General features: G+C 33.9%; 1 protein-coding gene across 6 annotated transcripts in view; it reads right to left on the reverse strand.

Moving 5' to 3' along the window:
- Nucleotides 1–27,049, reverse strand: part of CDK17 (cyclin dependent kinase 17) — a 111,450-nt gene that overhangs the window by 11,195 nt on the left and 73,206 nt on the right. For all 6 annotated transcript variants that reach the window (XM_030323447.1, XM_030323443.1, XM_030323448.1 and 3 more), the window contains 8 exons: nucleotides 23,096–23,260; nucleotides 18,795–18,928; nucleotides 15,738–15,863; nucleotides 7,212–7,268; nucleotides 6,064–6,178; nucleotides 5,000–5,094; nucleotides 4,696–4,758; nucleotides 3,588–3,711 (listed from right to left, as the gene is read on the reverse strand). In XM_030323447.1, coding sequence (XP_030179307.1) covers nucleotides 3,588–3,711; nucleotides 4,696–4,758; nucleotides 5,000–5,094; nucleotides 6,064–6,178; nucleotides 7,212–7,268; nucleotides 15,738–15,863; nucleotides 18,795–18,928; nucleotides 23,096–23,260 — 879 coding nt within the window. The remainder of the gene's footprint in view (nucleotides 1–3,587; nucleotides 3,712–4,695; nucleotides 4,759–4,999; nucleotides 5,095–6,063; nucleotides 6,179–7,211; nucleotides 7,269–15,737; nucleotides 15,864–18,794; nucleotides 18,929–23,095; nucleotides 23,261–27,049) is intronic.

Consider the following 27,049-nt stretch of genomic DNA (forward strand, 5'->3'; position numbering starts at 1 on the left):
CAACTTTCTAATTTCTCTTCCTGATATTCATAGTGGGTTATTTAGGGGCAAAGGACAGGGCTACAAGTTTGTTTATTCTATATCCTGTATGTATAGCATCAAAGCAACTGCAAGTTATAGTTTCCTCAATACCTTACTCTCCTGCTCCTGAGAGAATTCTGAACTGGGGTGCTTGTTCAAATAGTCTCCTGGTTCACAATTAGAATTTCAGTAGTGGCATGAAATGCAATCATCTCTTCCAAACCAAGTTAACTGTGATATGATATAATTATACAAGCCATTTTCTACTACTAATGAAATGTTTGTCTGTATTAGTACATTCTACACCTGAATTTCATCCATCACAGGAAAAGGGATAGAATTTTCATAGAGATCACAAACAATTTACAAAAAAATACTCAGGGTGCCTGGGTGGCTCAGTCAGCTAAGCATCTGACTTTGGCTCAGGTCATGATATCGCCATTCCTGAGTTCAAGCCCTGTGTCAGGTTCTGTGCTGACAGCTCAGAGCCTGGAGCCTGTTTCAGATTCTGTGTCTCCTTTTCATTCTCTGCCCCTCCTCCACTCACACTCTGTCTCTCTCTCAAAAATAATAAACATTAAATAAATTAAAAAAAACAAAAACAAAACAATACTCAAAGTTGTATGACCCTCCTTCACTTGCAGTCCTGAAGGATATTTACTACTTGACCAAGAAAAAATAAGTAACTAAAAGCAGAGACAAAATTGACTGTACTACCTCATGGAATAATCAGAATTTCTTACTGACCTGTGAAAAGATATAATTTACTTGGTCTGCTTTGTTAGAAGCAAGATTTAAAGCACTCTCCCCAAAAAGTAAGTTTTTGATGGCCTTTGCCATTTTTTTTTTTTTTTTTTGCATTTATAATAGCTAAACAGGGTTTCTCTATCACTGCTATTCGTTTTGGGATTAAGGAACAAGGAGCAGTAAATGCACTTTGGCCAAAAAAAGAATGAAAGAGAGAGAAAATAACAATTATAAGGAAAGCAACAACAAAACTGTGCCCGAGACTATATATAATCTATGTGAGCATATACGAATAATTTGTAATTTCTTATTTAAACACATGTGACCTACCCATTTCCTTTTTAAGGAAGTAAAAACAAATACCAATCTACTTTCAAACAAACAACAAAGTGTTAAATGAGTAAAAGCATAGGAATTTCCTGAACAAACTCACCACTTAGTGAATTTTTAATCTTTTGTTAACAAAGCAATACTTGAGAGACTTAAAATTGTCAAATTTAATGCAATACTCCAAAAGTAAAACTACTATAATCACTTATGAAAAATGATAAATGCTAATTATGAAAACTGCACTGGCTTTTTATTACTTTTTTTTTAAATTTTTTTAATGTTTATTTATTTTTGAGAGAGAGACAGAGCACAAGCAGGGGAGGGGCAGAGAGAGAGAGACAAGGAATCTGAAGCAGACTCCAGGCTCTGAGCTGTCAGCACAGAGCCTCACATGGGGCTCGAACTCACAAACTGTGAGATCATGACCTGAGCTGAAGTCAGATGCCTAACTGAGCCACCCCTGCACCCTTGCACTGGATTTTTAAAACCAAATTCTATTAGAGTACTGAAACTCTCAAAATGTAGAATATTAAAAAAAAAAAAAAATCAAAAATCAAAACAAGAAAGCTATTATACAAAGTTTCTCTAATATAACAAAGTTTACTTCCTAGAAGCATAAAGCGTATGTAATTTCATTAAAACTGATTAGCTAAACAGAGAGAGATAAACAGCTATTATTTAAGCAATAATTAATTAGTTAATAAGCATATAAATAAGTACAAAGTCATGGTGACAGGCATATTACAGAACCCTTTTTCAGAAGTGGCATTTAAACTCTTTAGTCTCAGGACTCTTTTTATTATAATTTAAAATTATTGAAGACCCAAAGAGCTTTTATTTATATAGATTATATTTATTGATATTTGCCATGTTAGAAAAACTGAGAAAATTTAAAACGTATTCATTTAAAAACACCATTCATTATATATTAAACATGAATTTTTATGAAAAAGATCTTTTTCTACAGGAAAATAAAAATTAGTACAAATGGCCTTGTTTTATATTTTTGTAGTCTATTTTAAATTTTTTAAATGTTTATTTTTGAGACAGAATGCGAGTAGGGAAGGGGCAGAGAGAGAGGGAGACACAGAATCTGAAGTAGGCTCCAGGCTCTGAGCTGTCAGCACAGAACCTGACGCTGGCCTCGAACCCATGAGCTGTGAGATCATGACCTGAGCCGAAGTTGGATGTTTAACCAACTGAGCCACCCAGGAGCCCCTATAGTCTATTTTAAAAGAAGACTCTTAGATGCTCACATCTGCTTTTATATTCAATCTGTTGTGATATGTTGCTTTGTTTGAAGTATATGAAGAGAATCAGATCTCACACAGAAATGAAGTTGAAAAGAGGAAGAACATTTAAATAGCCTTTCTGAAAACTGCATATTCTTCTTTGATACTGAATCAGATTTAGTTTCTTAAAGATTAGATGGTAACTGAAATCATATTAGTAAACTTCTCATACTCGTTACATTAAAATTCATTGGTCTGTCTTCCACTATAAGTGGATCTTTTTACCCAGGCATGATTCTATAATATCATGTAAGTATTAGTCATCTGGAATATATTGATTCCCTAAGTTATACAGATATTCCAAATATTTACATATTTCTTTAGCATATCAAAAAATATTTCTTAATGTCACCACTGATCTCATCAGCAATAAAGTCTTTAAGTATCAGAAAAATATCAAGCTCAATGTTGCAGGTCCAAATTTCCAACATCTAATTTTTGCTTTAAAACTCAAACCTTCCCATTGGCAAGAAATACAATAGGCTCACTTCATTTCAAAAAAAACACCTGCCAAATACGTAAGTCTGAGTGCCCATACTTGTCAGTCATTTTTCTCAAGTAAAAATGGTGTTCCTTGAAAAAAAGGGTTAGTTCAGTTTGCATTCAAATAGTCACACAAGCACTATTCCTTGAGATACAGTATTTCCACATACAACAAACATGTTTTATGTATACTTCTCATTTCATCACATAAACTACTACAAAGACATGTAAAGTTGGAGATTTAACAAAGTTAATAAATTTTACTGCTTCATCAAACACCTTTTTATATAGAATTGACACTTTTTTCCTACAAGCGTATACTGGTGAAGAACACAATGACTAGTAAGTACAATCAGGTGCCACTGCCTTGATTTAAACTAAGGCATTAGCAGCTCTACTCCTTACTGCTTGCTTTTAGATTATCACTGCAAATACTGACACAGTGGAAAAGGCAAGTAACAATATGATTTTGATGACAGATACTTTTGGAGATGCCCTGGAAGGGTCTCAAGATGGGTCCACACCTGAGAACCCAGGCCTTTTAGCATTCGTGAACATAACTCACCCACCTAAGTTTTGTCAAATATCTTACTCCGTGGGCTACAGAGAAAATTTCCAAACTCACATAAAAGCAATCACACAGTGTCAACAGTTGTTCTTATCAATTTAACCACCTAGATAGAACTATTTATAAATATCTCATATATTCCATACCAAAATCTGCTAGCTTTAATTCTCCTTTTTCATTAATGAGTAGGTTCTGTGGTTTCAAGTCTCGGTGCAATACCTTTCTTCTGTGGCAATATGCCAAACCACGTAGAATTTGGTACAAAAACAGCTACAGAAACAAATAAACAGAAATTAGTCTTACAAATAATAAGATATACTTTGGTAAGCATGCTGTGGTAAACAAAAAACAGGCTTAGAATAGTCAAAGAAAAAAAACGCATCCTTAAGTACAAAGCCTTTCCTTATGTAGTTTTCTGAATTTTATAATTTATTATACTATTTGAAGCATCTATTTTCCAGTCTGACAATTTCTATGAAAATAAATATTAAAAATAAAGTGAAATGAAGCTCTGTCCCCATAGTAATCATCCATTTATTATAGAAAATGATTTAAAATAAAAAATATATATAAAATATATCCTCATAAGCTTACAGGCCTACTAAGCCTTATAGGTTGATTATGATATTCTGGCAAAACAACTAACCAACCTCTACCCATCCACCAAAAATACCTGATCTGGGACAGTGTCTTTAAAATAAGGCAATGGAATTGGTGGTTTTATAAAAATTCTGAGGTGTCAGAGAGAATGGTGCTGCATAGCCCTGGCAAATTACGTGCTATAAAAATAACCTAAACCAGCTTCTATCACCCACCCTCTGGGTACTTTACTTTCTGCACCTCCTACTCAGCCTTCAAAATCTGCTATGATTCAGAAAAGGGAATTAGCACAGTAGAGCTCTGAATGATTGTCTGAAAAAAGCAATTCCTAGATTTTGGTGGAAAAAAGGATGTGGAACACAGAAGGTCTTCAATTCTCTGGAGTTGACAAAGAAGAGTCTCAAGTTCAGAGGATCTAAGAGTATACCCTTGGTTTACTTGTAGGTAGAAAACACAGCATTAGAACATCAAGAATAAGTCAGTGCAGGAGGGGAAAAACAGCCCAAAGAAATTCCAAGCAGCAGTCTCCACACACTACATATTTATGTTTTGAAAACTCTAAAATTATGATTTCTATATATTCCTGTTACTTTCTATGTTTGGAAAATCTAAGGGCTATTTAAACAAAACTTAAAATGACACACTAAAGCATACCTTTACATTGTGCATACTCATGATGTTTCCACAGTCATCCATGTACTGTTTTAGATCTTTATCCTAAAAAAATATAGTGCTTTACTATGTGACACATACTTCCCAGAAGGCATGAATGATTTACTTAATAGTATTTAATTTTTAAAAGTGTTTTTTTTTTTTTGAGTAAAGATATTGAATGTACAACACATAATTTAATTAAATACTGATAATTAAACAATAATGCCCTGGAACTGTTAAAACACTCAATTTCCTATGTTTTATTACACCAAAAGTAAATACTGAATTTTTGTTAAATGCTTACCAGATATTCAAATACCAGAGTCAAAGATTTATCTGTGTGAACAATGTCATGTAAGGTTACTATATTTGCATGTTTTAGATCCTTTAATAGTGAAACTGGAAAACAGAAAAGAAAGTCAATTATTCAGTCTGCAGTAGCCAGACTATAAAAACCTGAAGTATAACACATGAACTGATTGAGTTTAAGATTCTCTTAAGTGTAAAACAATAATTCACCAAGAGGACCTGTAGTACAAATTTTAATAGAATTCAGTTTTTTCTTTTCTTTTATGGTTTTGAGTGTGATATTTTTAATATTTAAAATTGTCCTCCATATTACAATAATATTCTCCATAACTGTTTTTTTCTCAAATACTAACTTACTGAGACGTCTAAGATCTAGATATAGTTGAAGGTACCAGTTGTTTTCCTTCCAAATTGCTAATCGGTTTCTTCAAGCCATTTTCTGGATTATCTTTTTAAAGATACAGAACTTTTTTTACTTTTTTTTCTTTTAATGTTTATTTATATATAGAGAGAGAGCATGAGAGCAAGACCATGCACACGAGCAGGGGAGGGGCAGAGAGAATCCCAAGCAGGCTCCATGCTGTCAGTGCAGAGCCGAACGCAGGGTTCGACCTCACAAACCATGACATCGTGACCTGACCTGAAACCAAGAGTTGGAAGCTTAACCGACCCACCCAGGCCCCCCTAGATAATTAACCTTTTTTAAAAAAATGGTATCATACTATTTACATTCGGTATATACTAATTTATAGTTGCTTTTTCCCATAGATAGTATATAACATTTCCCAATGTCAAATATTTATCTATGACCATAATTTTAATGACTTCATAGTATTTCACCATAAGCTATACAATAATATAATTATGTTAAATAATTTGCCTTTATTAAATATCAGCTTTTTTAAGGTCTAAATATATCTCCCAGTCATCTACTATTTCTATATCTGAGCTCTTTTTACTTATAAAAAATGAACTCTTTGTATGCAGCTTTGGTTTTAAACCTATATAAATTCTATGTAAACTCCCTTATACATTTTGTTCACAAAGATCAAATTTTACCTTCTCTTATAGCTGTGCAGGGTGCACCTTCTTCATGTTCCAACCGGATCTCTTTTAACGCCACCAAATTCTCTGTCAATTTACTTCTTCCTTTATATACTGTTGCATATGTACCCTATAAAATACATTTTGGAAAGACACATCAAAATATCATAAGAGTCTATCTATAGAATCTATACAATAAAGAGACCTAATTAAATTCCTAATTTGTAAGCGTATGTTAAAGTCCATTTTGTAGGGAAAACTCTACAATGATTAGTATTGGTTGTTTTTTTTATAGCTAAGAGGACTTTCACTACTATCTGCAGAGCCTCCATATTCCTATAACCCTATGGAGTGCCTCAAAATATGAAAACATACGGAGAATATTTAATTTACTTTTTGTACTTTGTATAGACTAACAACTGGATCAGTAGCTTCAGAATCCAAGGCACTCTATGTGTAATGGTATGTGGACTGGAGGCAATTAACTGAGCATATTAACTGAAAACTGAAAATGTACTAACACATTGTTAAATTAGAAAAATTTTATTGGTTCTCAGACTTACCAGAATTTTTATACATTCACTCGCCCTTAAAGAACAAATATATTCTATGGATTTCTTCTATCATAGTCCTCAAACTCTCTTAAGGCTTCCTGATTAGCTAATTCCATTATTTCTGGCTTGCCCTTTCTCACCCTGGGAGGAAGACCACTTCAAACTTAGTCAACACTAGTACCAAGTTCAAGAAAATCAAAGTCTTATTAGCCCCAAATTTCCTTAACCTTCAATGACATGTGTCTTCATCTTTAGAGATAATATTTTGATTCTTCGCAGGTCTGAACTCAGGCAATTTTCCCACATCACAGTTCAGACAGCAGACTGCTAACAAATAGATGCCTATTTTGTTACCAAGAGAGCACAACATCTTATGCTGCAATAAAAAATTACAAGCTATAAAAAATACTCATTTCCTCTCAAACTGATGGCATAATTTCAAGAATGGAAGGTTTTTTTCCTTCTAACATTCTGTTGCCTTTTCAGTACAACATATAATCTTTTAGACATCGGTGCTTACATCTTTTTTTTCTAGGTTGGTAAAAACTGTGGACTAATTGTGGAGTTTAATGAACATGTCTTATATTTTTGAGATAAGTATGTACTTACCTCTCCAAGTTTTTCCAATTTGATATAGGTTTCCATTTTTCCAAACCCAATTTCTGACTGAAAGCAAACAATTATAAATTTAGTATTCCTGAAATTTCAATTCATTTCTTCCTCAGTATCTTTTTTAAATGTTATTCTTTTTTTTGAGGTGCACTTTATTTTTATTTCTATTTTTTAAGGTAAGCTCCACGCCCAACATGGGGCTTCAACTCATGACCCCAAGATCAAGAGTCACATGCTCTACCACTGAAACAACCAGGCGCCCCCTTCCTCAATTTCTGAAACTTTCCTGCTTTAAAGAGTGTCTTAAAATAGAAAAATCTGACTATAAGTAAATTGTTGAACATCTGTCAAGTTTTAAAATATACCCGATGTTGGAATATTCAAAGGTTCAAAAACATCAAAGTTCACAATTAAAACTGCCAAACCATCTTTTTATATAGATGGTTAACATTCTGCTATAAAAAGTTTTGTTTTATTTTAAGACCCTGAGATTTTAAGATACCATAGGCATTTTAAGATACTAAGATTTTTATAAAAGACAACTACATGATTTTTTTTTTAAACAAAATTGCAAAGTAAGTAATTTTCTGACACATTTTCATTCATCAATCTTCAAGTTCCCTAGGAAGGCCTGCAAACAACAAAATTCTATTTGTTTCAGGTTTTCTAACCAAATGTAATGAAAAAGGCAAACTGCAAGTCACACTCCGTTATAGATCAGGAAACTAATCCAGAAGCAGTTAAGTCTAAATCTGACACCCTGCACTACATCAAACGTCTTTATAAAAGTGAGTTCTTTTAAACCATTGCTTTTAAACCCTGAACTTGTTTGCCTCACTTTTGTACGGAGTCAATAAATGAGGTAGATGGAATACACCCAAATATGTAAAGGAAACTAAATATTTAAAAACTAAAAACAAAACAAAACAAAATAAAAGATTTAAGAAAAAAGGAAAAATATACACAGATGAAAACTTAGGGATTGACAGAGCAAAAACAGAAAAAGTTAACAAGAGAGAATAAGAATTTTCTTAAAATTGCTTTCTAGTACCCCTTCTAGTTAGTGAAAAAGGCAATAATCTAAAGGTTTGCTTCTCACCTAGAATGGTGTTAATGCCCTTAAATGAGTAGCCAGTGAAAGGAAATATTTAGTCCAATTCTGGAGGTTCAAATATGCAATTTCTCTAGAGGTGCTGAATAAAGCAAAAATGATACTTGATGGTCTGACTTAACATCACTTACCATTCTGAACAGTAGGGGTAAACTGCCCAAAGCTGAAAGGCCAAAAATAGCAAGAGGTCCCTCAAAGAGATTTTTATCTTCTTAAAAAATTTTATTGTTTTTAAAACAATAAACATTAACACTGATTTTGTCCTTTTGTTATGATTTATATAAAGTTAAAAGACTAGAAAAACTTTATGTCCAAAGTACTTAATTCAATTTTGCTAAACTAATTAAAACTTTGGTCACAGGTGGTATTAATGGATGACTGCAAAACTTCTTTTTGCACTCTTTAAGACTTTTTATGTGGTATTTTCAAAATATTTTAGTTAAAAAATGAGATTCTGGAACCATCATACACCATCCATGCCTGTATTGTCTTCCATATGACTCAGAGATATTAAGTCCTTGCTTCCTATTATCAATAACTTGCAGAATAAAACAGTAAAACTGTAACACTTTCTGAATACAAATACAGTTTTTAGCTTTAATAGGGAGAATGTGGCAAAGAGCCCACTACCTGGTACATGTGAACCTGATCCTGAATATTCTTTTAGCATATGTTATGTTTTATTTATAGCCTATTTAAGATATGATCTTAACACCTCTGAAAAAATGCTAACTGCCAGCGTCACATAAACTATGGTGGAATGTATTTATTTTCTTACACCTACCTCTAGAATTCATTAAACTCACAAATAGGAACTACTGCACTTTTGCCATGAATTTTAAGTCTTGTGTCATATCTTTAACAAAGGGGAAAAAACCATATTGATGATAAATGGAAAACAGCAAAAACAAAACAATGAATGTCTCTGAGAAAAATAAAAATACCATCTATAATAATGAGAACCACAAAGAAAAATATGACTGCAAGGCAGAAAGTTTTTCTTATTAGGAGTTGGGAAATTTTTTAATTCATTCTTTTATATTAAAATACTAGCATTCTCTAAAAACATCAGATATACAATGGTCCAGTGGCTATGACAAAAATGTGGACATTTGCTTTAAAAATTATATAAGTGGACTACAAATTCAAGACTATAAAAATAAAAATGTTACCGAGATTACTATATCCTATAAAGTATGTAAGAAATAAACTAAGAGATGATCAAATGTTAATAATAGCAAAGTCATTTGTCAGAGAATGACATTCAGTGAGATCATTAACATATGCTGAAAGTCTACTTTTTAAAAAGGAGGTAAATACTAGACTATAATTATGCTATGAAGTTGAATTTAAATTTGAATAATCAATCTATAAGATAAAGAGCATTACTGAATTTCATCATGCAGGCTGGCAGAGAATTCAGACAAAAGGCACAGTTACACTAGTGAATTATATGCCGGAGTAAAGTGTTTTTACCTCATTGCCCATTTTAATAATTTCCAACCCAGACTTTACTAATTACATTTAAATATTAGTTACTGAATCTTTAAATGGAATTTTTAGAAAATTTTGCTTGCATTTTTTATCTGCTGAACATGACAAGATTAACAATAGATATAATGACTAGCTTGTTGACATGCTCTCCTACAGAAATTATTCAGAGGACAAAGGACAAAGCTCATTTATTCAACATTTACCAAGTACAATGCTAGGTACTGGGGATATAGTGAAGACGACAGAAATTATTCCTGCTTTCATGAGTTCACAATCTAGACTGAGTTCCATCATTAGATTATTTTCCAAGTTTTGTAAAGAAAAAAAAATAGCTAAAGAAATGGAACAGTAAGTTTCATATTTTAATAACATATAAAAACCTCCTTAATTCTACTTTCCAAACAAATAAAGATATTTTTTTCTGTTACTTCATTGTTTCAAGGGAATACCTGGCTTTTTGGCAGCCCCAAATTCCTGTTCAGATGACTCTTAGAGCATAAGCACATGAAAAAATTTTTTAAATCCAAGATGAACTATAAGTTGCAAAAGCCTTCCTATAATTCACTGTAACCTGGAAGTGGTATTTGAGCATTATGGGAAATTTCTGGATTACTCTGGATCTGCCAACATAATCACTGTATCACAGTTGTAAAGATGTCTTTTTTTCTTCAATTTCAATTTTTAATTTAAATTTAGTTAATTAATATTGATTTCAGGTGTAGAATTCAGTGACTCATCACTTACATATAACACCTAGTACTCATTACAAGTGCTGTCCTTAAGATGTCTTAACATGCTAGCAATATAGTCTGAACTTAAAAACAAGTGAAGTATATGCAAAAGTTTTATAGATGTCAACCTAAAAGTGAACATATATAAGAAACACTGGGGACAAAGGGAGATTTTTTCAAACACCCATTTCCTTCCTTGTAACAATTATGGAGTTGATGTTACTGATAGAAATATGGGGGGCAGAAAAGGGATTGTGAACCTCTATTCTATTTGGTAGTTTTCTTACAAAAATTGTTGTTACCATCAGTATGGATAGTATCTTAATTGTGTATATAATATGCCAATGGTAAGTTAAATTTTGAGTGGATTTTGAGCCTAACTTTCACACTCCATAATATACTTATTATTTCTGAGAGACATCAGGACTTGATACCCTATTTCCTCACCTATTATTAGAAATAAAAAAGAAAGGACTACATAAGCTACATATTGCTAAAGCCATGAATGAGGAATCCAACTCATTGTTAGGCACAAGCAGATTCTGTAAATGTGTAAAACCTACAATTTCAATATAATGAGGCAAATTTTCATATACAGACTTTCAATCTACTAAAACTGCACATAGCAGTCTCACAAATTTCCACTGGGCATGCCATCATTCTAAGTACATCAATGCTCTAATGCATCATGACTATTGGCATATGGGATTTCCACTAATCTAATGTTTAACAAAATATGTTGAGTTAGAACATCCATTTCTAATCAACCATAAATGAGTATTAAGTAACACTTCACCAATCCAATAACCAATACCCTTAATATGAGATATGACAACTAAATGTAATGTGGTATCCTAGATAGGAAACGGGAACAAAGAAAGGACATTAGCTGAAAACTGGGGAAATATGAAAAAAGTGTGGAGTTAATAGTAATGTACCAAATGTTGGTTTCCTTGGTTGTGACAAACACACTACAGTAATGTAAAATGTTAATAATAGTGGTAACTAGGTATGTGGTATATGGGAACTCTTTAGATTACCTTTTAAATTTTTCTATAAGTCTAAAACCACTCTAAAATAAAAATAGAAAGAATTCAGTTAAGAGAGGGAGACTGAATATATGTGTGTATAGAGATGATAATTTTATTTTTTTGAGAAAGAGAGGATGAGCAGTGGGGAGGGCAGGGAGAGAGAGATAGGGAGAGAGGGAGGGAGAGAGGGAGGGAGACAAAGAGAGAGAGACAAAGAGAGAGAGAGAGAGACAGAGAGAGAGACAGAGAGAGGGAGACTGAGAAAAAATATCAAGCCGACTCCATGCTCCACACAGAGCCCGACACAGGGCTCAATCTCACAACCCTTGGGATCATGACCTGAGCCAAAATCAACAGTCATATATATGCTCAACCAAGTGAGCCACCCAGGGGCCTCAGCAATTACAAATATTTTAAAGCATCCCGAGCAGATGAGATAGGAAGGAAAACTCCTCTATATTAAAAGAAGGAAAGAATACAATGAGTAGAGGTGCAGACAGATTTGCACACTTGTTATTCAAAAAATGAGGAGGTTTCTGATAAACAGCTTCTCTCTTCTTTGAAATCATCTGCGTAGAGTGACAGGGGAAGAGTAAACCACAGAAAGGCAGTATAGAGCAGCCAAGCAATACTGAGGGTTCATTTGAGACTGATGATCATGAATTTAAAGAAGAACCAATTAGCCCTATTGTATGTCTTTCTTCAGAAAGGAATTGTGATTTGCTCCTTAATTCCTACTCAAACAAGGATTTATGTTATTTTTACTACTCTATTTGTTATACATTGCTATTGAATATGAGAAAGTTTTATACTTTTAGAAAGATAAGGTTAAAATTTTATATTTTATCTTGAAAATATGTTTTTTAATGAGTATATTATCCATGAAAACATGAACTCTAACACATGTGAAGAATAGCTTCTTTTCCCATCTCCTTTCCATCCATTCCCTAACCCTTCCCTTTCATACATAAACCTAGGGTACTGAAGAATAATTTTCTAATATACTTCAAAATAAATCATGCTTTAGCAAAGTAGATGAATAATGAAAAGGCTGCATTAGTAGAAACCAAATAGAGCTGGCATGATTTACTGAAATCTATAAGCCATTTTAGATAAAAAACCAAGGAAGATGAGTAGGAACACTCAACCATAATAAAAATTCCATCACTTAACATTCATTAGAGGGCACTGTTTTCTTTAATTTCACGTATACTGAAAAAAGATAGCTCTTAAAGAATAGCTTTAAGAATTATGTTGTGATTAGATCATATCTTTAGTCTAAATGTGAATATTCAATAACTCCAAAATGTATCCTAAGTACTAATCTTTGATAAAAATTGATAGCCAAAGAATATTTTCAACTAGGCAACCAAATGGCAAAGGTATTTAAATAAAAACGTCTTAGGCAGTGATACAAAACTATGATCATAAACCTATACCAAAATCAAGTTGGCACTATACTTTTATTATGCATCGATGAATGAATGTCAAATAACAATACGTTCATATTATATATAGTCTAATTTTATTCTTTAGAATATGTAACCAAAAGAGAAATTTTTGGTGTATAAAAAAAATTCCATGATATAAAATATAAAAAGGAGAACTGCTAGTACCTAGGAATCTTCAACTGCCCCTTCTTCAAACACAAAGTTCAACTGAGTACCAGAGCTCCTATTTTCTCTCTCTACGTGGTCCCTAGGATCTGGGTTCTATTTCCCATTTCCACAGGACTGCCACATCATCCCTAATTTTGAATAAATTCCTAATTCATCATCCTGCCTCTAGTCTTTCTCTCCTTCCACTTCGTTTACACTTTTCCTGAAGCCACTTTAAGAAACAAAAATGTGATCATGTCAGCCCTTATTTAAATCACTACCACTGAGGTCCATCACATGAGATGAATGAAGTTCAGACTCCTTATCTGGCCTGATAGCCAAAGCTTTTTACAGTCTGGATTTATCCTATCCTTTCAAGCCCTATTCTTTAATATTATTCCACATATACCCTTCATATTAGTTATAACTTCCCAACATACCTACATTCATATTTGTGGGTTTTAGTACATCAAGTTTCCTCTGCTTAAAACACCCTTCTACCGGGGTGCTTGGGTGGCCCAGTCTGTTAAGCATCCGACTCTTGATTTTAGCTCAGGTCATGATCTCACACATACTACATGAAATTGAGCCCTGCATCAGGCTCTGCACTGATGGTGCAGAGCCTGCTTGGGATTCTCTCTCTCTCTGACCCTCCCCGCGCCTCACTGTCTTTTTTTTCAAAATAAACAAACACCCCCCCCCAAAAAAAACCAAAAATATCCTTCTACCAACCAAGTCAAGCTGACAAATTTCTACCCATCCTTTTGAAGCCGCTCAAGTATGATCTCCTTTTAAGCCTATAAAATGCAAAGTCATTTTACTATCTCTTCTTTTTATCCCACAGCACTTTATACATACCTCTACTATAGGACTATAACTATTCAAAAGAGGTCCTTACATATACAATCACCTAAACTGTGTCAAAGGTGACACTGCAACAGGGAAAGCTGAACTGTCAATGAGCAGTGGCTATTGCAAGGGTCAACTGCTACATCCTGGAAGATATTTGCAAGACATATAACTCATAAAGGTTCTTGATAAAGAATGTCTAAAGAATTTATATAAATCAATTTTTAAAAAGGCAGAAAACCCAAAAGAAAGGAGACAACAGACTTCAGCAGTCAAATCACAAAGGAAGGCATATATCATGTATAAATGGCCAATAAACATTAAAAAGGTGTTCAGCTTAGTCATCAGAGAAATGCAAAATAAAATCACAAGAGGGTAACACTACCCAATGACCAGAAAAGTAAACATTTTTTTAAAAAGAGTATCAAAACTTGGCTAAAGTGAACAAACAAAACTATCAAATACTGATGGGAGTGTAAATTGGTACAAACACTTTGGGAAAGCCTTTTGACAGTATTTAGGAAAGCTGAAGGGGTGCCTGGGTGGCTCAGTCAGTTGAGCATCCGACTCTTGATTTCAGCTTGGGTTGTGACCTTATAAGGTTTGTGGGATCGAGCCCTGCGTCAGGCTCCACACTGTCCGTGCAGAGCCTGCTTGGGATTCTCCCTCTCCCCCCACCCCCTCTCTGCCCTCCCTTGCTTGTGTTCTCTCTCAAAAATAAGTAAACTTAACAAAAAAATAGCTAAACATATGCATACAATCAGTTCCAAAAGTTCCACTCCTAAGTATGTACCCAACAGAAATGACTACATGTATTAACCAAAATACAGGTACAAGAGTGATAACAGAACCACTATTTGGTAATAACCTAGAACTAAAAAACAACCCAAATGTTTAAATGTCTATCAACAGGAAACTAGATAAAGTATAGTATACAATGGAATGCCGTGAAACAAAAAGAACAAATGAACTATGCACACAAACTAGATAAATACACGAGAACATTGAGCAAAAGAGCCCAATCAAAAAACAAATAAATACTGTATACTTCCATGTGGATTGTAAAATATACGTAAACTTGCATACATTTTTATACATTTGTATAAAACGTAATTTAATATGAATAACCAGAACTAAAAGCATTTTAAAAGTAAGAATGTGTACATAAATGAGGATTTAAAAAAAGTCTTTCGAGATATTAAAACATACTATGAGCATAATATGGGGAAACATGGGTAAACCTAATCTTTGGCATTAGAAGGCAGGGATGTGGCTACAGTTGAGGAAGTAGGAGTAGAAAGTGAACAGAGAAGTGGCAGGATAGGGTTTCTGTGATTTTTGGAATTTTATTGATCTAGGTACTGGTTACATAGGTATGTTAACTTTGCAAAATACATTGAGCTATATAATTATGGTTTATGTACTTTTCTGTATATCTAGTATATATTAATATATATTTCTATAATACATATTCTGTACATCTAGCATATATCAAAAAAATTTCTAAAAATAAAACAGAATATAGCTTAAATTGTATTCCAATATGCATCTTTAAACCCTTAAAGAATTGGAAAAAGATAAAATCCAAAAGGCAATGTAATAAAATTTAGTTATTCAGAAAGCAATATAAAAATTAATATAAAGTGTTTACACCCAGAAAATCAAACAAGGAGACTGGATGGTATAGGTATAGGAGACTGAAAACTTACTAAAGAAGCTCTACGAGACCTTCGGCTCATTGGTTGATCAAATGGTGGACTGTTTATCTGTAACTTTTCAAGATACCCATCAGGTATTCTGATATCTGCAGGCAATGATAACCGTTTATTTAAATCCTTTAAAAAGAAAAAAAAGGGAAAAAAGGTATTTGTAATCACAAATAGAAGAGACAAGGGCATTTTACTTTTGAATTCATAGGCTCTACTGTACTGTTTATTAATAAGTAATTGTCAAGTTTTATTATAGTTTCAAAGTTACCCATGTTGATTATATATAATATCTGAATGCAAATATATTTACTGTAAGCAGAAGTATACAACAGAGTTCTACAGAAATGGTACTCTGCAACTCCGTTATTTCTGAGTCCTTTTGTTGGTATATTTCACATGGAATTTTCTTAGACATGATTTGTACTTTGTAGGAAGAGGAAAAGACTACCACAAAATGTGACTGGTTTAAGTAACAACCAAGTAGATAAAGTTTTGTGCACAAGCACAGCGAGACAACTGAAATCTTTTATTAATGCTATGTCAATGGAAATAAATAAAAAGCAAGAAAAATCCCAAATAAACAACTTAACTTTATATACCTAAAGAAGCTAGAAAAAGAAAAACTATGTCCAAACCTAGTAGAAGGCAGGAAATAATAAAGATTAGAGTAGCAATATACATATATATTTTACATATATATATATATACGTAAAACTCACCACAGTTAGGTGGGATAAAGGGTGGGTTTTAAAAAAAGGCACTTCTGGGGCGCCTGGGTGGCGCAGTCGGTCAAGCGTCCGACTTCAGCCAGGTCACGATCTCGCGGTCCGTGAGTTCAAGCCCCGGGTCAGGCTCTGGGCTGATGGCTCAGAGCCTGGAGCCTGTTTCCGATTCTGTGTCTCCCTCTCTCTCTGCCCCTCCCCCGTTCATGCTCTGTCTCTCTCTGTCCCAAAAATAAATAAAAACGTTAAAAAAAAAAATTAAAAAAAAAAAGTCACTTCTATTCCTTTTTTGTTGTTGTTAATTTTTTGATGTTTATTTTTTATTTCTGAGAGAGACAGAGCTTGAGTGGGTGAGGAGCAGAGAGAGAGGAGACACAGAATCTGAAGCAGGCTCCAGCTGTCAGCACAGAGCCCGACACAGGGCTTTAACCCATGAACCGTGAGATCATGACCTGAGCCAAAGTTGGACACTTAACAGACTGAGCCACCCAGGCACCATCTATTCCATTTAATTACAAAATGTGAACTGAGAAATCAAAAGGGAATCTTTCCTATGTTATCATACCAAAAAACATAAATCCTATAAAAAATAAATCCCTGGGGTGCCTGGGTGGCTCAGCCAGTTAAGTGTCCAACTTCAGCTCAGGTCATGATCTCACAGCTCTTGAGTCCGAGCCCTGCATCGGCTCTCCACTCTCAGCACAGAGCCCACTGCTCTGTCTCCCTCTCTCTCTGCCCCTCCCCTGCTCTCTCTCAATAATAAACAAACATGTAAAAAAAATCTCTACTATTCATGATAGTAACCAAACCAAAAAACAAAAGTGAGATGTATAAGAACTATGTAAATATTTACTGAGAGATATCAAGTATTGAAATATATACCATGTTACCAAACGGTAATACTAAATAATTAAAACATAATGGTTTGTTAGTTTTACATAATCCCAAACAAATCACAATAACATTATTATTAGAACACGATATTTAAGGGGGCCCTGGGTGGCTTAGTCACTAAGCATCTGACTCTTGATTTTGGCTCAGGTCATGCATGATCTCAAAGTTGTGGGATCAAGCCCCGCATCAGGCTCTGGGCTGACAGTTTGGAGCCTATTTGGGATTCTCTCTCCCTCTCTTTCTGCCCCTCACTCCTGCCCATGCACATGTGTCCGTTCTCGCTCTCAAAATAAACATTAAAAAAATATATTTAAAATTTATATAGAAGAATACACAGAAAGTAACATCCAAAAACATCCTGAATAATAATATATAATGATGTGCAAGATGTGGGGGATGTTAAGAAAGAAGTCTTTCTTCAGCTATTAAAATATATGAAAGTAAGAATATCATCAAGAGTGGGTCACCTTTGGGGGGGAAATAAACACAGCTCAATAAAAGAGTTAGAAAGTCCAGACGATAGATCTTAATAGTAAATAAACTTTAAACATATGATAAAACCATATATATGATGAAGAAAATATTTTCATTATTATTGTGATATAATTTATACAGTGATATGAACAGATATCAAGGTGATCTCAAGAGTTAAAAATATTAATTTATCATTTAGAAAACTGATACTGTTTTACTTAACTGCTTTAGAAACAACCTTTTATCAATGAAAATGCAATCAACCAATGGGACAGAGACCCTAAGCATTGTAATGTCAACTCAAAAGCACCAAAAAACCCCAATATTCTTAATTCAAAACATGTTCAATTTTTTTGGAGAAAACTATTTTAATCTATAGTATATACCAAAATAAGAACATTCACAATCAACTTCCAATCTCAAGGTTATATATAAACTATTAATTCTTTTACATGGGGAAATAACTTATATGTTCTACAATAGTAGGTATAATAAGCCATAAAGGAAATGATAACCATATTTACAATATAAAGCAAAAACAAAAACAAAACAAAACAAAAAAAGCTGATGCTTATTTTATGTATACATTTTGAAATCTGAAATAAAATATAAAGTATTAAGTATCCAGATGAACCTCAAAAATATAATTAAAATCCTATTTTCTAAAAAGAAAACTTTGCTAAAGTATCATTCTGAATTTCCAGTGTTTTTGAAAATTCACACTTCCACTACAACAGACCCTTACATATATTTTGCAGAATGTTAAATATAATTAATGTATACTTGCCTTGGCATAGTAGATAATTGGAAAAAAGGAAATATTCACAAGACCATACTAAATTTTCTTACAATGTCATTTGCCTTCATGAAAATTTTCAAATGGGCATTTACTCTGTTTGATATATATGTGTATTTATATACACAAACACACATATGCAGGTACATTTTAATTTTTTTAAATGGTTACCTCCATTGAGATCCGTCTATGTATACGATTTCTAAGACAAACACCCGTAGGTGACTGTACTTCATCAGATGATGTCCCAGAAGCTTGGTCACTCTCACCATCTGATCCCATTTTTAGATTTTCATGAACAATATCTGTATCAGAAAATGAAACATCATTTATGTTGGGAGAGATGCATTATACCCTACTATATATCACATAATTTATTATCACTACAACTAAGATACAGACAGCCAAGACATAAAAATCATAGCATAAGAAGTCTTACATTCTGGGTGTTCTAGGTATATAGCTAACAGATCAAAATATAATTCAGATGTCTTGAAACAGTAGTGAGAAATGCTTTCACACTCTGAGATTACGAAAAACTATGGAAAAAATTAACATTCAAGTTATTATCAAGAGCTGAATAATAAAATTATAGGCTGGAAAGAACACTTGAGGATTTCTTAGTTCTCTGATTTTCCAGATCTGGAAACTGAGACTTTGAAAGGTTAAATGATTTTCAAAGGTTACACAGCTTAGAGGCAGAGCTAAAATAGAAACCTAGTCTTTTGCCTTTTTAGTTTAGTACTTTTCCATTAGATAATGTGTCATTGGGTCTACAGACAAATGATAACTTCTTTGAATATTCTTAAAAAAAAAAAAGTTTTCAAAGCCACTAATGCAGCTTTCCCTCTCTAGTGTTAAAAAATAAAAGAACAATTCAAAAATTATTCATTGAATATCTATTTAACTGCAGAAATAAGTCTGTGACCACCAAAAATCTGTTTGAAGTAAAAAACATATTTAAATTACCATACAAGTGGGTTATGGTTTTGGTTTTTTGTCTTTTTTTTTAAGGATAAAAGTTAAATGAGAGAGGAGGAAGATTAATTCTATCTGGGTATACTGAAAACAAATTTGTATACTTATAGACTTGCTCTATATTTGCATTTGTCAATCATCCTGTAATTCATATAGCAAGAGTTGCCCACCAGAAACATATAGTAGATCTCAAACAGATCTCTTACCACTGGTTCTCTTTACAGAATTAGTCATTGCCCCCACAAGTAGGTTGTTTCATGCTAGAGTGCTTTAACATACTCCCCACCCCACTGTTGTATCCATAAGAGATGGCTTTCCCCAATTTACCAATTTGGTGAGCTCATTCTTCAAAACTATGCTCATTTGTCATTACTCAGTGAAATCTCTTCTACTCTCAGACACAGATGACTACTGTACCCACACCTACTGCTCCCATTGCACTGAAAAGCATTTTTTTGTTTCATGGGATTTTACACCAACTTATGAGATCATTGGAGGCACGATTTAGCTTATTCACTTTAGTATTCCCCAACTTAAAAAAGTGTCTGATATTTAGAAAGTACTTAACAGGAGCACCTGGGTGGCACAGTTGGTTAAGCCTCCAACTCTTGGTTTCGGCTCAGGTCATGATCCCACGGTTTGTGAGATCGAGCCCCATGTCGAGCTCATGCTACAGCCAGAGCCTGCTTGGGATTCTCTCTCTCCTCCTCTTTCTGCCCCTCCCCTGTTCATGTTCTCTCTCTCTTTCAAAATAAATACGTAAAAACATTAAAAAAAAAAAGTAGTCAACAAATAATCTAAAATTGATTATTAACTAAAAATCAAAGAATGGACTAGATAACTGCACCTCTTCTTTCAAATGAAAGATTATATGAAATACCAACATGTAAAAAAAATAGTATTTTATAGCTATAAATTTTTATTTTTAATGAATATTTGCTTGTGAAAATGAGAACTGTTTAACAAAAAACTGAAGTCAAGGATCTTATCAAATCAGTCTCAGAATTCCTATATTTTTGTTTTTTGTCCTGATAACACATTATTGAGAAAATTCTTACACTGATAAGTAGTTACAAATATAATGATTTTTAATAGATATGTAATTTAAGAACACACTTTTATTACACAAAGATTTCTGGAGAAATTTCATACTAAGATTTAAACAAAAAATTAACTTGGCAATAAAAGTCAGTGCACTGGGAACTGATTCCTAATCTGATGGTATCCGACACATCTGAGGCCAAGTATTCTTTTCTGTCACACTTTTAAAATGCTAAAGATAATTTAATCATGCTTTCAACTTCCAGCAAAATCTGAACATCTACCTCCTTCAAGAAAATGTTGATTAAAATGCAATAATATTTTTAAATGTATAGCTGAGTTTACAAGAATATAGGCACAACACTGAGGAAGCGAAGACAGAGAAGTAAGAGCCAAAAGCTGTTATGCGTAATGGACTCTGTCACTCTCTTGAGGAGGGGTTGCTGATCTTGGTAAGAAGGTGCATGGGTTTAGCCACCACACTAGGATAAAAGATGAAGCCCTGGCTGTCCAAGGTGCAAGTGAGAGCCTCCCAAAGAAAGGCACAAGACTCTCAAAGTAGTACATCTTCAGTAAAGGACAGACTTAAATAAATCTGTTCTCCTGTACAAGGACCACAAAGGAGCATATTAATCTCAGACTATGAATAAATACTTGAGTACCATCTGACTCAACCAAGAAATTACTCACGTCATTAACGAACAAATGTAGTTCCAACATGATTATCATGTTCATTTTCATTTCCGTTAATAAGACAAAAGTGAAATAATTAAGGATTATGTCAAAGTTTCATTCATTTGTCATGTGTATGAGCACTTCTTTGCTGAATCAGGTAATGGTTTTCAAGTACTAAAAGAATAAATGGCTCAATTTTGTGCCACTTACAACTGTAACAGCTATAGATACAATACACTTTTAAGTTTAATCTGCATTACTAACATTTTCAATACCATTTTCTTAAATTCAGACCAAAGATCAGCAAATGTGACATGTTTTTATACGGCTCCTAAACTAAAAATACTTTCTGCATCTTTAAAGAGTTATTTTAAAAGAAAAAGAATATGCAATAGAGACAACATGTGGCCCATAAAACCCAAAAAATTTACAATCTGGCCCTTTACAGAAAAGTTTGCCAATCCCTGGACTAGACAGCGAAACTATAAATCAAATCCTGATCTGAAGTGTTCTCCAATTTCTGTGGGGTAAACACTCCCTCCACGGCCAACTTCAAGTTACAATATGACCATCACTGAGCACGTAGTTGGGAAGAAATGTACATGCCATTACATAAAATTTTGATTATACAGATATAACAGAAATAACCCCCAAAGCAGAGGTAATAGTAAAGTGTAGTAAAATAATTAGGAAATAATGAGTTTTAAGTATTCATTACCTTTGTTTTTAATTAGCTTACTTAATTACAGATTTATATAATTTAAATTTTAATAATGGCTATATTTAACAACCAGCTTGCAAAATTCCTGAAAACTTAACAATCATCTCTCATGAACCAGTGTGAGCCTACTCCAGTACACCATTCTGTAGGGTTACACCTATGAGGATAAAACCTTCATACATTTCTCCCCTAGATAAAACCCCACGAGAGATAAGCTCATACTCCCCAAATGAACAAAACAAATGAAGAAATAATCTACCATGACAAAGGAAGGAGATAAAGCAAGCAGCAAAATAAAACCCTCAGAAACTTCAGTTAATATAATTATGCCATGAAACTATAAAATTATTTTACTTAAAAAAATCAAAGCATGATAGTAAGATGCCATCAAAAGAGACCAGAGATGGGATGCCTGGGTGACTCAGTCGGTTAAGCTTCCGACTTTGGCTCAGGTCACGATCTCAGTTTGTGAGTTTAAGCCCCACATCAGGCTCTGTGCTGACGGCTCAGAGCCTGGAGTCTGCTTCAGATTCTGAGTCTCCCTCTCTCTCTGCCCTCCCCTGCTCGCGCTCGCTTGCTCTCTCTCTCTCAAATAAATAAATGTTAAAAAAAAAAAAAAATACCAGAGAGATAAAAAGCAACTTGTAGATATGTATTTTTCCTGAATACTTACAATGACACAGTGACCTAAGAATGAGAACTCAGGGGATAATCATGGATACTAATTACCACACCGGGCTATTGCATGGTGACAATTTGGAGTTACTGTGGTATGACCCTAAATTAAGCAAGCTGCTGTTCACCTTGAAATCTTGCATCCATCTCTTAAGGGTTTTGTTTTCTTTCTGGTGGACAGGTTTTCAAATGTTACTGCTCTGTAGTGTCAGTGCTATCACCTCTCTAGAGCCTTCCATCTTCCTGCTACGTCTGTTATTTTCAACTTGATTTTTATCTTACAAGAAAAATCAGATAATAAAAGCTGATTTCCATACAACTATAATCTAGCTATGTACATGACCTCTAGGGGGAAAAAAAAAAAAAAAGACCGTTAAATTACCTAGTCGGCTTCCATTTCTGGGCATTGCCATGAAGGATCCAAGGCTTCCTCCAATAACACTATGTGGTCTCCGCAACGGGGGCTTCTTGAAGGATCCTGTGTACTGGTGGAGGAAGGAATGCATACTGTGAGAGGTTGGAGGCCTGCCATTCTTCACAATAGGCTCTGTGGTTCACAGTATCCAAAATCATTCCATTACCAGCCCAAGATTCAGGATCACATGAGAAGGATTGAGAAAGCAAAACAGAAAACAAAAGGTTTATGAGATCAGTAACATTTAAGAATTCTTTGGCTATCTAAACAAAGTACCAGAATTAAAATAATTTCTATGAAAAATACTTATAGAAAATACTTTACTATTTGAAATTGGTCAAATAACTTCAGTATCCATTTCTTATGTAACCAAATTGGTTAGCAATCACAGAACTACTATTATAGCCCAGAGATTTTTTTTAACCATTTGCTTATTTTAATATATCCCAAGCTTGTTTCCAAACTGCTCTTACATTTACTAACTTCATATATGTCTTATGGTTACAAATGCTACATATATATGTACATATACATATATATATATGCGTGCGTGCGCGCGTGTATAAAAAATACATGGTCCTGGCCTGAGGGAATTTATATCCCTATTTGCTAGACATTCAAAAGGTTAGTTAGTTAATGAATAAAACAGAAGTACTTAAGCCAAGATCAAATCAGTGGCTCTGAAATTTACCCAAAATTTGGGATTTTTAATATAAAGTGTTTTTTTTTAAGAAATCACACTTATAAATAAGCAGAAACATTTAAAATATATGATACTTAAAAAGTTATTTAATTGTAAATGGGAGAAATCCTGTTTTGTAATGTTTACAAGGAATCTCATGATTCCTTTCCACCTCTAAAGAAGAGCTCTAAAACAGGTTAAGGACACGATGAAGTCTTCTGTGACACATAAGTAGTCTTTTGTATTAGAATTATGTTTTTACTGGTAGTAGTCAAGGAATTTTAAAAGGAAGGGGGCTTCTCTGAGTATCTTCTCTAAAATGGAGCCAGCTCTTCTTTCGTAGCTGCTAATCAGGAGTAAGAATATCTCCCACCTGTAAAGGTTTATCAGACACCAAGAACAAGAAGCCCACATGGCCTGCACTTCTACTGATAATGGTTGCATATAAGATGGGAGAGGGAGGATGGGGCCAAAGGATCCTCGGGACTCAGACAAAGCCCAAGTTATCGAATTTGGGTAGAATACCAGACTGGAAAAAGGAAAAGTACCTAACTAGTAATGGATAACATCTGTCCAAAGTGTCCCATGGCCTGTACATTCCTTGGCAGTAGCTGGCTGATCAAGGATTTGGGGGATCTTAACTTAAACCTAGTATAATAATGAATGATTTCATAATGAATAGGGAGGGGTATCTGATACAAATGCAAAAATTAAATAGTCAAACAGTGTAGGATACAAGCTAGAACACATAAGAAAACTTTTCTCTTCCAAGGTTGTCATGTTTCTTATCTGGAATCATAATAAAATACATTGATAATCTGCCTATAGAAAAGTTGCTGTGGGGAATAGAACTTTTACAGTCTTGAAGAATAATACAGCTTAAAAAAAAAGAGATCATAAAACATTCAATTATTCAGGGGACTTTTATTGTGTGCCTACCATTCCAGGTCCCGGGCATCAACAGGTGAACAAAATAAACAAGGTACTACTCTCTAAGATTATAAGATCTTATGGAGGGGAAACAAGAAACTAATGAATAAGAAAAATATTAGATGATAGGCAATATGCAAAAGATTAAAAAAGAACAGAAAATAAAGGCGTGGCTATTTTACACTAGACACTGAGTAAAGTTCTCTCTATAGAAGTCTTTTTGACACAAATATAAATGGAAAAATGAGCCAATCCTGGGAAGATAGGTGATGGTGAGTTAAAAGATATTCCAGACAAAGGGTAAAGCCACTGCAAAAGTCAACATGTGGCAGGAATCTGACTTGGTAGAACAGTGGTCCTCAAACTTTAGCATGTTTCAGAATCACCTTCAGAGACTTGTTAAAATAGAAGATTGCTAACTCCTAGCCCCTGACTTCCCGACTCAGTAGGTCTGATGTGGAATCCAAAAATTTTCATCTCTAACAAATTCTCAGGTGATGCTGATTGTTGCTGACCCAGAGATCAAACTTTAGAAACACTCTGTTAGAAGAACACAAAGAAGGCAAGTGTAGCTGTAGTACATAATTGTTATTTAGTGAGGGCAGAGAGATAAGCAGGTTTGTATGTAACTACAAAAGTTCAAATTTTATTCTGACATTGAAATCGGTTATGGTAGCTTTGAAGCAGGTAGTAATATGATCTCACTCACGTTTTAAAGATACCACTCTGAGAGATCAGAGATGGTGGGAGGTAAGGAAGTGGAATAACTGTAAAGTAGCATGAGAGGGATCTCCTTGTGGTACTGGAATACCTCTTTATCCTGATTCCAGCAGTGGTTACATGAATCTACATGTGATAAAATGACACAAAACTATACTCACACTTTATTCCCGTGTTAATTTCTTAGGTTTGATAAAGTTCAATAGTTAAGGAAGATGTAACCAAAGGAGGGAACTGAGAGAAGGCACAAGAGACCTCCCTGTCCTATGTTTGCAACTTCCTTTGAATCTATAATTATTAAAAATTAAATAATACCAGTCTACCATTTCTTATTCATTAAACCATATTCAGATGCGGACTGTGTGTGCCACCTATCTTAGGAGCTTTTTATATTCTAAGATAAATTCCATAAAGAATATATTGGAACCAGCTCACAGGCACTGATAAATAACCAAAAAGGTGTAGAATCTTTGTCAAAGCTATTGGTGAAATCCATGTGCCAATACACATAAGCGTGTAAGCAACAGCAGATTGTAACTCAGAAACAGCCTACGCTCCTAACAATCTCTGCATCCCCAGAGAAATCCATGTCTATTATAACATCTTCAAGTGTTATTTCAAGTAACTGAAGAGAAAACTCAGTAAGAGATCCTATTTCTTCTTCTTTACTCCTTGTTAAAGTCACTATTATAATAAAATTTTAATAAAGTAAATAATATATACCACTTGAAAAAATTTTTTCACCATTTCACCACTCATTATAAATTAAGCATGTTTTAGGACAATACTAAAATATTCCAGAAAATATGCAAATAATCTAAAATATTAATTAGCTCTCCAAGAAGGATGTCCATTTCTTTGATCCAAATTCTTCTTTTTTTTTTTTTTTTGAAGTTTATTGACTTTGAGAGAGAAAGCACAAGTGGGAGAAGGGCAAAGAAAGAGGGAGAGAGAGGATCCCAAGCAGACTCCACGCTGTCAGCGCAGAACCCGACACAGAGCTCAGTCTCACGCACTGTGGGATCATGACCTGAGCTGAAATCAAGAGTCAGATGCTCAACAAACTGAGCCACCCAGGTGCCTTCTTTTTTTTAAGGAGAGGTTTGTCGTATAGTCAAATACCCATTAAGAACCTGACCCAGAACCTATCAAGATGTACAGTGTGCTTGCAAGACTATTTAATCATAAGAACAAATACTCAGGGCTTAATTAAAACACCAAAAATTCAAAGAGGGTCTGAGGGAATTAAGGATTTTGCTTTTGGCAAGAAGAAAAAAAGTAAGACATTATAAAATTGTCTTTGAGTTTTGACCCAAATGCAAGATGTGTCCCCCTCCTACACAGAAGTTATATTCAAATTATGATTTAAAAATGTATTTTCTACTGAATTCATCTATGTCTTCTCTCTCATATTACAATCAGCCAGATAAACTTGAGTAAATAATGACCCTGATCAACTAAAGCCTGAGTAGGATCAATTAGTTACTCAGAGTCATATTAACTAGTAAGTAAGTGTTAGTGTATCCCAAATTCCAATCTATGACTTTTAACTTAAAGTCCGGAGCCCTTTCCCTTATACTTTTCCCTCT

This window comes from Lynx canadensis, chromosome B4 (genome assembly GCF_007474595.2).
Source record: "Lynx canadensis isolate LIC74 chromosome B4, mLynCan4.pri.v2, whole genome shotgun sequence".
In the NCBI taxonomy this organism is placed as follows: domain Eukaryota; kingdom Metazoa; phylum Chordata; class Mammalia; order Carnivora; family Felidae; genus Lynx; species Lynx canadensis.